The sequence below is a fragment of the Myotis myotis genome, unplaced genomic scaffold (assembly GCF_014108235.1).
Source record: "Myotis myotis isolate mMyoMyo1 unplaced genomic scaffold, mMyoMyo1.p scaffold_m19_p_3, whole genome shotgun sequence".
NCBI classification, from domain to species: domain Eukaryota; kingdom Metazoa; phylum Chordata; class Mammalia; order Chiroptera; family Vespertilionidae; genus Myotis; species Myotis myotis.
This window is the reverse complement of record NW_023416335.1, coordinates 41,088,749-41,104,766: the sequence shown is the minus strand read 5'-3', so window position 1 is coordinate 41,104,766 and position 16,018 is coordinate 41,088,749. Positions and strand designations below refer to the sequence as shown.

Sequence of the window (16,018 nt, the reverse complement as noted above, 5' to 3'; positions counted from 1 at the left end):
CCAGGATATCTAGCAAAGGAATTTTAAAATCTAGAGATAGAAGGGTATATAACCACTTGAACCCTCACCAGACTCAGATGTAGTTTAGTAGATTTGTTTGCCTTGCTTCTTTAATACATTCACTTACTTTAATAAGTTGGCTTCATCACAATGCAATTATCTGGAGTCACTTGTTTGAATTCATTCCTACGAGCATGACAAGAATCGAGGCGGGGACAGCTCTCTCCCTCTGACTCAGGGGGCTGTCTGGTAACACCTCTCTGGTGTCTGAGAGAGGTGCCTATCACAGAACTATTCTAGCTCCTGTGGAACTTAGAGAGAAGAGGGAGTACAAGTATGGAAAAGCTCTGCCAATAACCAGAGCTGTGCCTCAGTGAAGGGAAATGTAAGGTGATGGTCCAAAGAAAAATGAACACACCAGATCTAGCAGACAAAATGATAGGCCTAAACAGATAAGTTAAAGCATTGGGTTTTACCACACAGATGTAGCGACTAAATTTAACCCTTTGGGTGCCAACCAATATCCTAGGAACTATGCTAAAATTGCCAAGGCATTTTTGCTGATTTTACAGCAGTTTAGGAAAAAAAATTATGAATCGCCAGTAAATGAAGTTACATATTCAAAAACTTAAGGAAAGCTTTACTACATTGACTGGACGCCATTTGCCATTTCGAAGCTTTGATAGCGCTCCCGGCACTTTTGGCGAAAGACAGGAGGAGCGCGATCTCGCTCCCCGGCACTCTAGGGGTTAAATGTTGGGTGTACTTAGCAGAAGTTCATCAATTTCCCCAGCACTTTCTCTGGTAGACACAGAACATCTTTAGGGTGAGGATTATCCCAATAACTATGCCTCAAAGCTTATCTAATTAAGTGAACTAATAATGCATGAAAACAACAACAACACAAGCCCAAGTAGTTTAAGATCTCATGACTGAATGAATGAACAACTGAATGAATGAACGCAGTGGCCCGTGTGCCTGCGTGCCTTCTTAGGCACGGTGTGTTTTTGTAGGTTGCTTGTCTCTGTCCCACTGCAGCAAAATTTTATTCAGCTTTTATTAAAAGTTTTAGAACTTACATATAAAGTGTGCACATTTACATAAAGTGTTCCCTGTGGGAAGTTTGTAAAAGGATGATAGTGGACTACAAGTAAAAAGACAGGGGGAAGGGGACAGAAATAGGTAAATTGTTCTAACTTTAGGTCAGGATGTTATATGGCATAACCAACAAGGCAAGCTTAAATCCCCTAACAAGATTAAGTTTAACTCAGAAATCATCTCTAGTAACTCAGCCACAGTCACAATGATGTAATGGAGGGCTTTACTAAAAAGGATGACAAAATGAAGAGACCCAAAACCCAACAAACCATATGGTTAAAATGTTACTTTTGGGAAAGAGTACAGATAGAATCACAAAGTATGAAAAATGCAAAAACACTTTATATGAACTTTCTGACCATTGACAATGCCATTGTTAAGAATAGAACTAAATTAGTTTTGAGGCATTTTGTAACATGGGTTGGGCATTTTTAAAAAGTGGAACAAAAACTACATACACATGAATTCAGTGATGACAATCTTTTTTATTCATATTTTGATAAATTAATTGACACTTAAAACAGCTTTTTTCTTTTCTTTTTTGGAGCAAGTAAAGGTTTATTGATGGAGAAGTCCTAGCTCTATCTAGAAGATGGGAAAACTAATTATCAAATCCTTCTTAAGAGAGTCTGGAATCCAGGCATCTATTGTTCCTAAGGGAAGGGAGGAGGGGCAAGGCAAGGGGTGGGTGCTGGTATAGACAGGTAAGCCTCAAAAGGGATCCAAGGAAAAGTGGGAAATTTCTCAATCCCTTTGTTCCCAGTTGGTCCACTGATGCCCACTGGTCTGAGTCCAGTTATGGCGACTCCTGTGAATTTTGAAAAACAGTCATTACTTTGTGCATGTTTCCCCACCTCTTTGCTGACAAGGGAGTTGGGGAGGGGGGCTGCTGCTCAAGACTCAAGCAGGATTCTGCTAGTTAATTAACATATCGGTAGTATATCTCTCTGAAGGCTATCAGTGAGAAGAATTTCATTGTTACAGTTCCCCCATTCTGTTCATTCCTCAATCTTGAGGGAAATAGAGCAACTGGACCCAGGTTCAACACCAAGGGAGGATTAGCTAGTAGTAAGATTTGTCTGCCCATGGGTGCCCCTATTCTGGCCCTTATAATCTCACACGCCCACCTGAGCCTTAGCGTGTACATTTTGGGTGTACGGTTTACAAGCAGAGACCACAGCAATGGTGAAAGAAACAGTAGGCCAGGATACATGTACCCTAAGTAAGGATCAAAGCAAACCATAAGCCAGTCTCTGAGTCTGTAAGGCTGTCAGTCTAGAAGACCCCCCCCCCCCCCAGATGAAAGGCTCAGAGCTTCATTTTTGCGGGAATGAAGGCAGGCAGTGAAATTCGACAGATTACACTGATCTGCAGTCCGAACATCAGCTGTCTCTGTGGCTTACACAGCATCTGTCACCTAAACCATCAAATGTGAGCTGTTGTGAAGATTTCTCCGAAGTTTACATTCTATCATCTAACTACAGTCTGCATATGCAAGGCTCAGAATAAAGTTTTAGTTCTCAATAACTCCAGGGCAAAGGAAGGGAGAAAAGTAAAACACTAGTTAAGAGGGCTGCAGCCAAACATTTTTGCTAGAAAAATTCAGGACCCAGTCCTGTCCACAGGTGAAAAAAATAAAATTTTGAGGACAGTTAACCAAGCTATAACCTAATATCCACAATTGTACATTATGGTTTCAATTGAAACAATTTCTCTCTCGAAAATCACCCTCATTTTATCAAAGATAGCCAAGTGAAGACTAATCCATTGCATAAGTCTAGTTTCAGTAAATTTGGTCTGTGATTTGCATAAGTACAACAAGAACAGCAATTGCTTATATATCTGCTTTGCTGGAATTTCATAAGGAATCTCCAGATTAGCCTCATGGCTGAGAAGCCAAGCCACATAGTTGCCATCAGCATTTGCCTGTAATACCTATAGATTGGAGTGAATTCCTCAGGTTCTCGAGGTCCCCCAAAATGTCCTCAGGGTCTTCCTTTGCCATCTCCCAAGAAAGCAACCTGGAAAGACTGCCACGAACCATGTAAGAAAGGTACCAGGCTGTTTTTCCAAGGGGCTCTGATCAGCCTCAGAAGTCAACCTCAATTCCTTAGAGCTTTCTGGGGAGATCCACAGTCTGTGCATGTCTCCTTCAAACATGACATTCCAGTCAAAGCCTCATCAAGGGTTTCTAATCTGTGTCCCATTATAGAGAAAACAGATTCCTATAGAATGTTATGCAAACAACCATGTTGCCGTGAAAATAATAATAATCATTCAAAGTCTCCAAACTTCTTGAGGGATTAGGCAGGGAGAAAAATATAAATGTTAAATGCTTCAAAATTGCTTACAAAGGTATCATTTACCAAACTGCTGGGGGCGGGGGGGGTGGGGAGGGGGAAGGTTGCTTATATCACACAGACAATTGACCAAAGTCCAAAGATGTTTCCTTACTCCAAATATGACAAGTGCAGGAGGGGGTGAGGTGCGGGGGGGGGGGGGGGGGGGGTGGGGAGAGCGGTGCAGCACAATATAGGCGGTCAGCACAGTGGGGGCCAATCCACTAGGAACTCTAGCTCCTGGCTGCTCGTGTGCCAATGCTTCAAAAGAAAGTCCAATACTCAATAGATCAGGGTTTGGAGCAAAGAAAGGTTTATTGGTGGAGAAGGCCTAGCTAGAGAAGATGAGAGAACTAATTCTTGAATCCATCTTGAAAATAGTAACATTTTATTCATAAAATATCCAAGCTAAACATTATGCTGCAGAAATGGTAAAGTTAAAAAATAATTGTTTTTTAACAACATGCTTACAATGGATCAAAGTTGAACGTGGTAAAGGTACTTCTGGGAAATGTATTTAACATGGGCCTAGCTATATTTTTATAGTTCTAAACTTCTATAAGAAAAAATAATCAATCTACCCTTAAGATTTCACTGACTCCACTAATTCAGTTTTAAGGATACGAACAGAATTTTATAATAAAACACTTCCAATGTGATAACATACATAAGAAAGACATAAAGTTTTAAGTCAAACCAAAGCCTGCTGTAATTAAAAAGTTCTCACTTAAAAATTAGTTGGAAAAAAATACACTGAAACGCTATTGTACCGTTCTGAAGAAAAACCTTTTTATGACTTCAACGACACGCCATTTTTAAGCAGAAGTCTTAAACACTTTATATGCTTCAAAATCTGTTGACAATTTGTTTCTCAATACTGTATTAGGCGCCATTAAAGAGACCCTTGTTCTCTGAAGCAGCTTCCTATTTATTGTGGAACACGCTCTAAGGCAGGAGCATTAGTATCATGTTGGCAAGTTACTGACATACGGCGATGCCGACACACTGCTGGCACCTGGGTCTTCTGACCTGTGGAGCTACACAGGTAGCTATACATCTGAACAGTCACTCCAGTCAGTCACAGTTACTAAGCTGCTTTTCAGTGTGCTTGATTCATCTTGAAGGCCTGTGGGGGGAGAGAGAAGGAGGAAGAGGAGGCCCCGATGATTAAACAAGCGCATTGTCCAGCCTGGAAAATCCATTCCTTCCTACCGCAGTTTATCATTCAGTGTCTGTGCAAGAGCCAGAGAAATTTTAATTTTTATGGGGCACCTGCATGAAGAGTATATTTATATGGGCATTTTCAAAAATAATGTAAAAATTTAAATACTAAAGATTAGTTCTAAAAGTAAATAAAAACAATTAGTAAATATACACAAATCAGTAAGTTGTGCATATTCAGTCCTTATTAAAATAACATAAAGCATCGAGGTCTTTGTTATGCCAACAGTGTTTCTGTCTGAGGATATATTTGCATAGTTTAATTAGATATTTATAAAGATGAAACGCAGTAATTGGAAAATGGACCGAGCTTCTGCAAGACACCAAAGTAGCACACCTTCTCTCTTTGGCCCTCTAGGAGTTGGTGCACCCCAGGCAGTTGGCACTTGAGCCAAATGTGACTCATGCTTCACAGGCGGAGGTTCTCTCTGCTCTTTCCCGGTTATTTTCCCCAGAGACTTTTCTTCTATTAAGGATGATATGTCCCAGTCGTCATCATCCACATCTGAGCACTAAAAGAAATACATGGAGAATAATGTTTCCTAAAGAAGTGGCACACGTCACTTTGTTGGCCAGACGAGCTGCTGACACGGAGCGATATGAAGCTGGGAACATCAGAGGATCCATGCTCTGGTCATTTCTGGAAATGGATTTAGAAATCCATGTTGGAAGAAAAAAACCCTTTTTTGTTTCTTGCCATGGAAACGTATGTTTTCTACTCTACCAATCATAAATATGGAAAACTCCAGAAACACTGCCTTTTAGAAATAAAGTTAGGATGCTCCCCAAAGTAGGAGCTAGGGCAGCTCTGGAGCTCTTACCTGCGATCACGACATTTAATCTGCACGCGGGCCCTCAGGCATAGCCCCTGCCTGAAAGGACTTGCCTACCTACCACAGCCTTTCTAAGGGAGGCACGTGCGTTCTGCCTGGAAATACATACATGGCTTTTTGTCATATTTGGCTGGTGTAAAACAAATAGCACTAACTAATAAATGGAGTTTGACAGAATGCTCTGGATTCCATAGATGAACAGGAAAAGAATTCATCTAAGTGAAAAATGACGCAAAGAACGACTACTACTAGAAGACCCTGTCGACACGTCTGAGCTGTGCCAGAAATACAAAGGGAGATCTTCCTCCACAGAAACACCGGTGCCCTGGGTGTTGGAACTGCTCGGAACGTGTAAGGGCCTCTCCTCTGCTCAGGCTCTGCCCTCCTCTCGGTTCACCACCAACTACTGAAGGATTTCTCCACCAACTACTGAGTTGGACTAAACCCTGAAAAGTCCCTATTTTACTTCCAGGTCACACCATGGCAGCAGAAAAGTCTCTGGATTCAGATCTAGAGGCCCCAGATTCTAGGCTGAAACAAGTTTCTGAGGACAAACCATCTAATATCTGTAAGCATCAACACACAGGACAGGATTCTGAAAAGCTGTAGTTTGATAAGCATAAGACATTGTTACCAGTTATCATTCCAATATCTTTGATTCTCTATGGAATGGGAAGAAAGGCAATACTGAAAACAAGAAAAGGTAAAAATCTCAACCTCTATACTACAAAAAATAAAATTACGATGAAATTCTCTATAGTTAGCAAGTAAAAATGATTTCACCTTTAGTTCTTCTTTAAATTCTCTTTTGACAAATGCTTCAGCAACATTAATCCCACCAACTGGCTTACTCACATTTCTTTGATTTGAAACCGTCTTTTCAACTTTGTCAGTTAATGTTTTAATGGAGGTTCCTATATGACCAACAGAAAATAGGAAAAGTTTAAAAAACTTGTATCTATCTTCAGTTCCAAAATAACTTAACAAGCAATTTTGAGTTTAAGCTTTGCAAATAAGTATGTACTATTAAACTCAATTGATGTATTTTGGGGTTTAAAATGCTACATTAAATACTTATAATTTCCTTTAAAAATAATGGCTCTCTAGACTAGGAGCAGTAAAATTTTTTATCTTATTTATTTTTTATTTATTAAATTTATTGGGGTGACTTTGGTCGACATGAACATATAGGTTTCAGGTGTGTGAGTTTCTATGCTACAAGATCTGTATATGCACTATGCACCCACCAAAAATTTTCATTTTAAATCAAAGAAGGATGGTCTCATTCAAGTTCTGATCAGAAACATTAATTTCAGTGAAGTAGATAAAAACTAAGATGGCGGCATAGATAAACACCGGGAAATTGCTGCCTCCCACAACAATTGAAAAATACGTCAAAAACACAAAACGGACATCATCCAGAACTACAGGAGGGATGGCTGAGTGTAAATTCTACAACTAGAAGGAAAGAAAAGCACACTGAGAGCCAGAGGAGCTGCAGAAGTAAAGTGCAGAGGTAGGGGGCTCACGTGCGCGCGGAAAAGGGCTGGCACCTGAGGACGCGGCTGTCTTTTTGAATCTGGAGGGAGTCACAAGCTCCCGACGGCTCTGAACTCCGGTTCTGGGAAGTCTCTGGGGACCCAGGACTCATACGGGGAGAAACTGGACTGTTTGGCAGCGGGCAAACTTGAGGGCGGCTTTCTCTCAGAGGTGCTTGCAGCTGTTACCGGGACAGTGAGACTCGAGACTCCTTAGGGCAGGGCTGAGGCTCCGCCATAGCTGCTTGCTCCGCCCTTTGATTCTTTGAGACCCCGCCCCACCCAGGCTGCGGCAGAGGCTTTTGCATATGAATGCCCCGGCCCTTTGTAACCTGTAATTACCTAACTGCAGCCTGGCCAGATAGACCCAGAACTTCCAAGAGAAGGCCCAAGGCCCCACAGCGGCTTGCATTGCTTCACAGCTGAGCCTTATCAGGGCCAAAAAAGGAAGGGGAATCTGCAGTTCTCTTCGTAGTTCCTGCTGTGTAACCTCAGGCAGAGGCTAAATTAGCACCCCTTAGATCCAAGAGCCACTATACCCAGTGTTCAGAGGGGGACCATCCAGATCACAACTCCTCAGATCCATAAGGGACACACTCAGGGTGCAGTGAACACCAAAGCCCCACTGAAGCAAGTCTTGCCCCAGAAGGGTGTCTCCAGCACAGAAGTTCTCCCACTGCAGACACATCTGATTCTCACTGCCATTTGGCCTGGAGGTCAATTCCTCCCAGTGATCCTACAACAACCAAGGCATAGCTACCTCAGGTAACTGGGGAGGCTGAGCCACTGGGCCCTACAGGACACCTAGCACAAAAAGCCACTCTATCAACACAGGGAAGCAGCCAAAATGTGGAGACAAAGAAACAGGTCACAAATGGCAGAAATGGAGGAAAGCAAATGACTGGATATAGAGTTCAAGGCCACGTTTATAAGGTTTTTCAAGAATTTTATGGAAACCGCCGATAAATTTTATGAGTCCCTCAATAAGTATAGTGAGACCCTGGAGGACATGAAAAAGGACCAACTAGAAATTAAGCATACACTGACTGAAATAAAGAATAATTTACAGAGATCCAACAGCAGACAAGAGGATCCCAAGAATCAAGTCAAAGATTTGAAATACAAAGAAACAAAAAATACCCAACTGAAAAAGAAAAGAGATTCCAAAAATATGAAGATAGTGTAAGGAGCCTCTGGGACAACTTCAAGCGTACCAACATCAGAATTATAGGGGTACCAGAAGAAGAGAGAAGGCAAGATATTGAAAACCTATTTGAAGAAATAATGACAGAAAACTTCCCCTACCTGGTGAAAGAAATAGACTTACAAGTCCAGGAAGCGCAGAGAACCCCAAACAAAAGGAATCCAAAGAGGACCACACCAAGACACATCATAATTAAAATGCCAAGAGCAAAAGACAAAGAGAGAATCTTAAAAAGCAAGAGAAAAAAAAGTCAGTTACCTACAAGGGAGTACCCATACGACTGTCAGCTGATTTCTCAACAGAAACCATGCAGGCCAGAAGAGAGTGGCAAGAAATATTCAAAGTGATGAACAGCATGAACCTGCAACCAAGATTATTTTATCCAGCAAAGCTATCATTCAGAATAGAAGGTCAGATAAAGAGCTTCACGGATAAGAAAAAGCTAAAGGAGTTCATCACCACCAAACCAGCATTATATGAAATGCTGAAAGGTATTCTTTAAGAAGAGGAAGAAGAAAAAGGAACTCTTACCATTTGCCACAGCATGGATGGAACTGGAGAGCGGATAAATACCACATGATCTCACTCATTTGTGGAATATAGTGAATAACATAAACTGATGAACAAGGACTGATCCAGAGACGGAGAGGCATTGATTGGACTGTCGGGCTTTGGAGGGAGGGTAGGGGAGGGTGGGGGTAAGGGGGAAGATCAACCAAAGGACTTACATGCAAGCATATAGGCCTAACCAATGGACACGGACAACGGGGGGTGGGGGGGGTGAGGACATGAGCACGGGGGGGGGGGGGGGGGTTAGAGGGTAACGTGTGGACAAGGACACATATGTAATATCTTAATCAATAAAAAATATATTAAAAAAAATTTCAGTGAGGTAACCTACATGAATAAAATATTCATATGGGTATTTTCAAAAACAATATTAATTATTTTAAATGAATTAGTTATATTTTAGACAATTATAAAAATATATATATATATATATATAGAATACCAAAACTGATTTACATCTGATATGGTTAAAATATATTTTAAAAATTATATTAAACAGATTTTTTTTTTTTTTAAGTGAACCTAGAGTACCATTTCTCTTCAGCAAATTAACAACAGTTACAGACTTGGACCTTATGTTCCTTTAGACTTGCCCCATCTCCGAAAGCAGAATGTATTAGAATAGTCATTCTTATAGTCACCCAATTTTATTAGTTGACTGTGTCTCTCTAAATTCATATGTTGAAGTCCTAACCCCAATACCTCAGAATGTGACCTTATTTAGAGACCGGGCCTTTTAAGAGATAATGAAGCGAAAGTGAGGTCATTTGGGTGAGCCCAAATCCAGGATGACTGGTACCCTTACAAACATGGGGAATCTGGACACAGGCACTCATGGAGGGAGGCCCATGTGATGATAGGGAGACATGAGAGATCCCGGCGGCCCCAGTAGGAACTAACTTGGCCTCCTTGATTTTGGCCCTCCAGCCTCCGAACTATGAGACAACACATTCATTTGTTTAAGCCCCCCAGTATCTGGTACGTGGTTATAGCAGCCCAAGGAGACTAATAGACCCAGGCATTCCCGAATCCTTCCTCTCCTTCCATGTGACTATCATTTGTGGTAAAGCCCTGTCCGTTTTCCTGAGGCAGCGGTAGCTTTTGGATAAGCCCTGTCCTTTCCTCAAGCACATTTCCAGCTCAGACTGCCTGTGCTGGCTGCCCCGGGGTGAGAACCACTGCCCTAAACAAAATTTCCAAAAGGACTTTTAATGATAAAAGCTCACCCATGGGCTTGGGAGAAATATCAGAGTCATCAATTTCACTGCCTTCGGTCCAGTCAGTGTCATTCTTGACAGTTTTCCTTCCAAAGCTACTCTTGTTGTTTTTCGACGGCGGCACAAGAGGTAACTCTGGGGATGTGTATGCCTGGACAAGGTCGCCAGCATCCAAGTCTTCCTCAGAACTAAAGGGAGGCGACCTAAACAAATCAAACAGAGGGTGCTGTTTTCATAAGTTCCAGGATTTACAAATGATAATGCCTCTTAAAGTGGTGGGAACTTTCTCAGGTAATTCCCAGGAGCTTAACAAACAAAGGGTGTGGCGGAGAAGAGATGGCGGCAAGGCCAGGACTTCTGCAAAAGGCTGGAAAGTCATTTCAAATCCAGACCTGACAACCATTTGGCATAAATACCAAAATGGACTGAAGCTATGACACTCCTCCTCTAAATCCAAACTTGTATATTCTTAACATTCTTGGTTTTTACATACCTCAGAAAAATATTTCTCAGTCGGAAAAAATATTTTTGACAATAAAACTACTTCACCTTTAAAAATAGTGTCATTATTTATAACTTACCTTTACACTGTATCTTACAAAGCGCTTTTACAATCTCGTTTGTATAACCACATGAATTGTCACCCCATTTTAAAGGGAAATGAAAGTTCAGAGCAGTGTTCATTCATTCAAAAAATATTCACTGAACAGTTAGATTTCAGACATTGTTTAGTTATACTATATCCCATGAAATAAAGCTCTTCCCCTGAGATTATGAAAATGAAAAGAGCTTTTGAAGGCTAAGGCATTATTTATATTGTCTCTACTATATTATATTTCTACTTTCTCTACTATCTATATATATTTACATATGTACATAAGGCATCAATGTACAGATTTATAGTATCTATATCTCTAGAATAAGGCAATGATAATGAAATTCAATTATAAAATTAGTTTTCCTCATAATTAATAACAGTAATATAATTTATTGAGTACCCACAAGTGCCAAGCACTGAGGCCAAGCCCTTTTCATATATTCTTACTAAGTTATATAACTATGCTGTAGAAAAGGCAGTATCATCCCATATTACAGATAAGAAAACTGAGACTTAACCCTGATCAGTGTAGCTCAGTGAGCTGGGTGTTGTCCCATGTACTAAAAGGTTGCCAGTTTAATTCCTGGTCAGGGCACATGTCCGGATTACGGACTCAATCCCTAGTAGGAGGCGTGCAGGAGGCAGATGATAGATGTCTCACTCTCATGTTGATGTTACCCTCTCCCTCTCCTTTTCCCTTCCTTTCTCTCTTAAAAAAAAAAAAAAGAAAAAAAAATCTTTTTAAAAAACACTGAATTTAAAACTGGGACTCAATTGAATCAATGGCACACAGGTAATGACTGACTGAGCTAGGATTCTTAGTACCCTAAGAGAGCCTTAGAATGCTAAAATATCATCTGGCCACACCAGCCATGAAAAGTCAACATCATTCCTTCAATTTATCAAGCTTATTGAAAGTTACTAGATACTGCGGGGGGGGGGGGGGGGGGGAGATAATGGAAGTGACTCAGGGTGGTTCCACTTCTTTTTTTTCTTTTTTAAAAATATATTTCATTGATTTTTTACAGAGAGGAAGGGAGAGGGATAGAGAGTTAGAAACATCGATGAGAAAGAAACATCGATCAGCTGCCTCCTGCACACCCTCTACTGGGGATGTGCCCGCAACCAAGGTACATGCCCTTGACTGGAATTGAACCTGGGACCCTTCAGTCTGCAGGCCGACGCTCTCTCCACTGAGCCAAACTGGTTAGGGTTGGTTCCACTTCTTAATGGGAGCCACAATGTGATAAGCACTATTATATTGTATAAAAACTAATAAAGAAACAAATAAATGCCAAAAAGGAATAACAAATTAATTATGACATTTAATAATTAAGGCTTTAGTTAACCACAATGAGCATACTAATTTACAATGAAAGGGATGTTCAGTGGAAACAATTTTTTAAATAACCTCTCCCCAACCCAAGTACTCTACTCACGTAATATTTGAAGACTTTCTGGGAAAATGATCTTCTGTGATATTTTTCTTAATTCTAAAAAAAAACAAAACAAAAGAAAACTATTTCTAAACAGCATGAGTGAATAATGTAATTTAACATACATTTCTATGGAATTGGTGATTTTTGCTTTTAACGTATATTAAAGAGGGTGAGCAACAAGAGTCTCCCAGTACCAATGAGAGATGGGTAGAAATTGCAACTATGGTTCTCTGTTGGGTTAAACATTGCTGTGAGCTGAATGTTTGTGTCCCCCTAAAATCATGTTGAAGCCCTAACCCCCAACAAAGTGATGGTAGCTAGAGAAAGGGCCTTTGAGAGGTAATTAGGTCGGAGGCCATGAGGGTGGGGGTCTCGTGAGGGGATTGGTATCCTTGTAAGAAGAGGAAGAAAGACCAGAGCACGTGAGGATACAGCCAGAAGGCAGCCAACCATCTGCACGTCTAGGAAGAGAACCCTCACTGGCTAGCTGGCATCCTGATCTTGGACATCCAGCCTCCAGAAGTGTCAGAACACAAATCTCCATTGTTTCAGCCGCCTGGTCTATGATATTTTGTTATGGAAGCCCAAGCTAAGACAAGCATTCATGTAAAAATTTTAGGGTTGGAAAATACTCACTTTGGGACAGATGTTCTATCCGTGAAAACAGGTCTTTGTTTAATCAACTGTCTGCTTTTGGGAGGAAGTTGTACTGCTTTGGGTACTTCTCCAGTTGAAAGGGTTTCCCCTTGAGAACCACTGTACCTGTCTGGAATAGTAGTGTTATTCATGAGTCTTCAGTGCATGAAAAGCAGAAGAAAAGACTGTAATACTGTCTATGCTGGCACTGAAATGAGCAAGCCCATCTCTAGGGTCTAGAGCCCGCATTAAAGGATTTCTCTTAAATGTAAAAACAAAATACAAAAACCAACACTTAATGGTTCAGACAACAATAAAGTCACAAATTAAGTGCCAAAGTTTGTGAACCATTTAAAGTTATGAAAAGGTTGTTCAATTTCACTTCCATCTGCAGAAATGAAATGGCGGTTAGTAACAGCCTTACCTGAAGTCAGTACTATTCTCTCCTCAATTTTAGAGCTGACCTGATGTTCAAGGGATTCTCGAATTTGCTGAATGTTAGGCATCTGTCTTTCTTGATTATGTCTTTTTGATTCCATGGTTCTTAGCACTCTATTCAATTGATCGCTTGGAATACCACGTGTATCCTGAAGGAATAAAATATAAAGTTAGTCAATTATCCCAGGATGAGATAAGGAATGGTCAAACCCCACCTGAAAAAAGAGCCTATGGAAATTTAAAAGACTGACAACACTAAGAGTTGGTGAAAGAGCAACTGAAACTCTCATGCACTGATAGGGATAGTGTACATTGGTACAAACACTGAAAAACTATTTGGCTACACCGATTAAAACGAAACTCAGAAATTTCATTCCCAGATAGATATCCAAGAGAAAAGAATGCCTATGTCCATCAAAAGACATGTGTAAGAATGTAGTGGTCAAAAAGAGCCGCAAATTAGAAGTCCACATGTCCATCAATAGGGAGTAAAGTGTAGCATATTCAGGCAGTAAAATGCATATTATACTACAAACCACTGCGAAATGAAACAACAGATATGAATCTTATACACAAAATCATAAGCGTAAGAACTCATATATAAAATGCTACATGATGTGTGATTTCATTCACATGAGGTTCAAGGACAAGCAAAATTAAGTCAGAATAACCATTACCTGTTGTTGAAGAAAAAGGGGTGATATTGACTAAGGAACAGGTTTTGAAAATGATCAATATCTTGATCTGGGTGGTAGGTACAGATCGCACACACACACACACACACACACACACACACACACACACTCACTCAGAGACATATACACACAAATTCATATACACACATGATTATATGCATACATACAGGAACACATATGTACACACACGCATATCTATATATACATGCACATGTCTACACATAGATACATGTGTGTATATACAGATCTATTTACACAAACACTATACACATCCATATGTAAATACATATATGTAGGTACATAAATTCAAGTTGTTCACTTAAGATTTATATATTTTATGTATATCAATAAAAATGTAAAAAGCAAATAATATATATGACATTTTGTACCGGAATAATTCAATCTGGTAAAAACATGAAATATAATTCATTTACCCATTCATTTAACAAGTATTGCTTAAGTGTTGATTTTGAAGTTAATAGCAGAATGTAAGCAGCACGGCAACGGCGGAGATACAAACCCTAGCTCCTTCATTATTAGCTGTGTGACCTGAAGCAAGTTACTTAACCTCTCTTAAAATGGAGATACTATTGTCACTTACCTCAGAGATTTGTTTCTATGTTTAAATGATTTAATATTCATGAAGCTCTTGGAAAGGTGCATTAACCTCTAGTCCCCTAATGTGGAGAGAACTGACATGTCTTCTTCTCATCTCTGATTCTTTCTTATTTAGAAAACAAACCAGCAAATGTTCAAAAAATGAGTAAACTTACTGCATTAATCCCCAAGCTTTCCAATTTCCCCAACAAATTCTGCTCCAAGATTGATCTTATTTTCTTAGTGAGAGAGGGGTTAGTCTTCCAAGCTTTCCTGACATGGTTCTTGCTGTTTTTAAATTTCTGTTCATTTTCCCTTCCTGAAATAAAGTTTCAAAAAATGCTTTTAAAAAGCAATTAAACAAATACATTAAATCTCTAAGTAGAAAAGGATAAAATACAACTTTTAAACAGCAAGTAAGCATTTGTAATCTTTTAAGTTTGGGGATATTTTAGTCATTCAGCACAATGTATAATGCTTAAGTACTGTAGCTTTTAAAACTTTAAGTCAGCTTCAAAACTTCAAATGTCTTTAAAGACTCTTTCTTGATCCCTTAACTGAATTATATCTAGGTAAATAATGCAAGAAGTTTGTCTCTAAAGAAGCACAATGGGGAAAAAAACCACATTTAGAAGTTTAACTAAGTTTTATTCTAAAATTATTTTACTATTTCCTGAATGATTCATTTTTCCTACATCCAGTTAGAATTTATTTATCAGTTTACAAAGAAAAAGCTCAATTTATTTTAAATAACTAAGTTTTTATATAGTAAACTTAATAGAAATCAAGTTCATATGAAATTTCAAAATGTGAAATTATCCCTCTTAAAATATTTACCAAAATAAAAAAGAGGTTAACAGAAGTCTTGGGGAAAGCATGTTTTGCTTAAAACAACCTATAATTTAAAATAAAGGAAAAATAACAGGCCAGGTTCTTCTAACTTTTCCTTCCCTATTCCTCTTTTATTGCCTCCACTAAAAAATGTATACTTAAAGAGAATTTGGAGAAGGGGCGTGTGACCTTGAAGAACTGAGTCCTTCATAAAAAAAAAAATAAAAAAAATAAATGGAAAGCTTGATGAAAGAGAACCAATGCTGGGCAGCTCTGACCCTTAGAGAAGGTGCAAAGAAAGATCTGGGAGAATACAACAGTATTATCATTTTGGAGTCTAATCTCCTAGTCTCCAAACAGGGGAGTCTCACCAAACACCACTGCCTGGATCTGGGGCTATAGGAGGGCCCCCACAGACACTCCATTTTCCCTGTTCCATCCATTTCAGTAGATGGGATTTTTAGTTGCCCAAGGCACTTAGATGTATAGATCTTAAACAAAATGCCTTTGGTTGAGATGTTTTCTAAACACTAGCTCAATTCCAGTAGTAAAGAATACTGTCTGTTCATTAATAAATGGGTTTGCTGACAGCAAAATTAGTCAAATTACTATTAGTACATTAAATAGGAGGGGAAACCTTGCATGATGATGCTTTTATATACTTTGCTAGTGCGGCTTTCTAAATCAAATGATAAAACTGAATATGATTAAAAATCAGAAGTAATCTTACATTTTATATTCTCAGCACGTATGCTGCTCTTTTC

At 39.5% G+C, this 16,018-nt stretch overlaps 1 protein-coding gene across 12 annotated transcripts in view; it reads right to left on the bottom strand.

Annotated features, from left to right (window-relative positions):
* Window positions 1–3,727: 3,727 nt before the first annotated feature.
* The window catches only part of DZIP1 (DAZ interacting zinc finger protein 1), a 71,296-nt gene continuing 59,005 nt past the window's right edge, over window positions 3,728–16,018 (bottom strand). For 10 of the 12 annotated variants that reach the window (XM_036300172.1, XM_036300170.1, XM_036300177.1 and 7 more), the window contains 8 exons: window positions 14,600–14,742; window positions 13,118–13,280; window positions 12,694–12,823; window positions 12,058–12,111; window positions 10,030–10,223; window positions 6,275–6,405; window positions 4,996–5,170; window positions 3,728–4,563 (listed from right to left, as the gene is read on the bottom strand). In XM_036300172.1, the coding sequence (XP_036156065.1) occupies window positions 4,487–4,563; window positions 4,996–5,170; window positions 6,275–6,405; window positions 10,030–10,223; window positions 12,058–12,111; window positions 12,694–12,823; window positions 13,118–13,280; window positions 14,600–14,742 (1,067 nt within the window). In that variant the 3' untranslated portion in view covers window positions 3,728–4,486. Of the gene's footprint in view, window positions 4,564–4,995; window positions 5,171–6,274; window positions 6,406–10,029; window positions 10,224–12,057; window positions 12,112–12,693; window positions 12,824–13,117; window positions 13,281–14,599; window positions 14,743–16,018 lie in introns of those variants that run through there. The other 2 variants (XM_036300178.1, XM_036300183.1) reach the window with 2 other exon arrangements.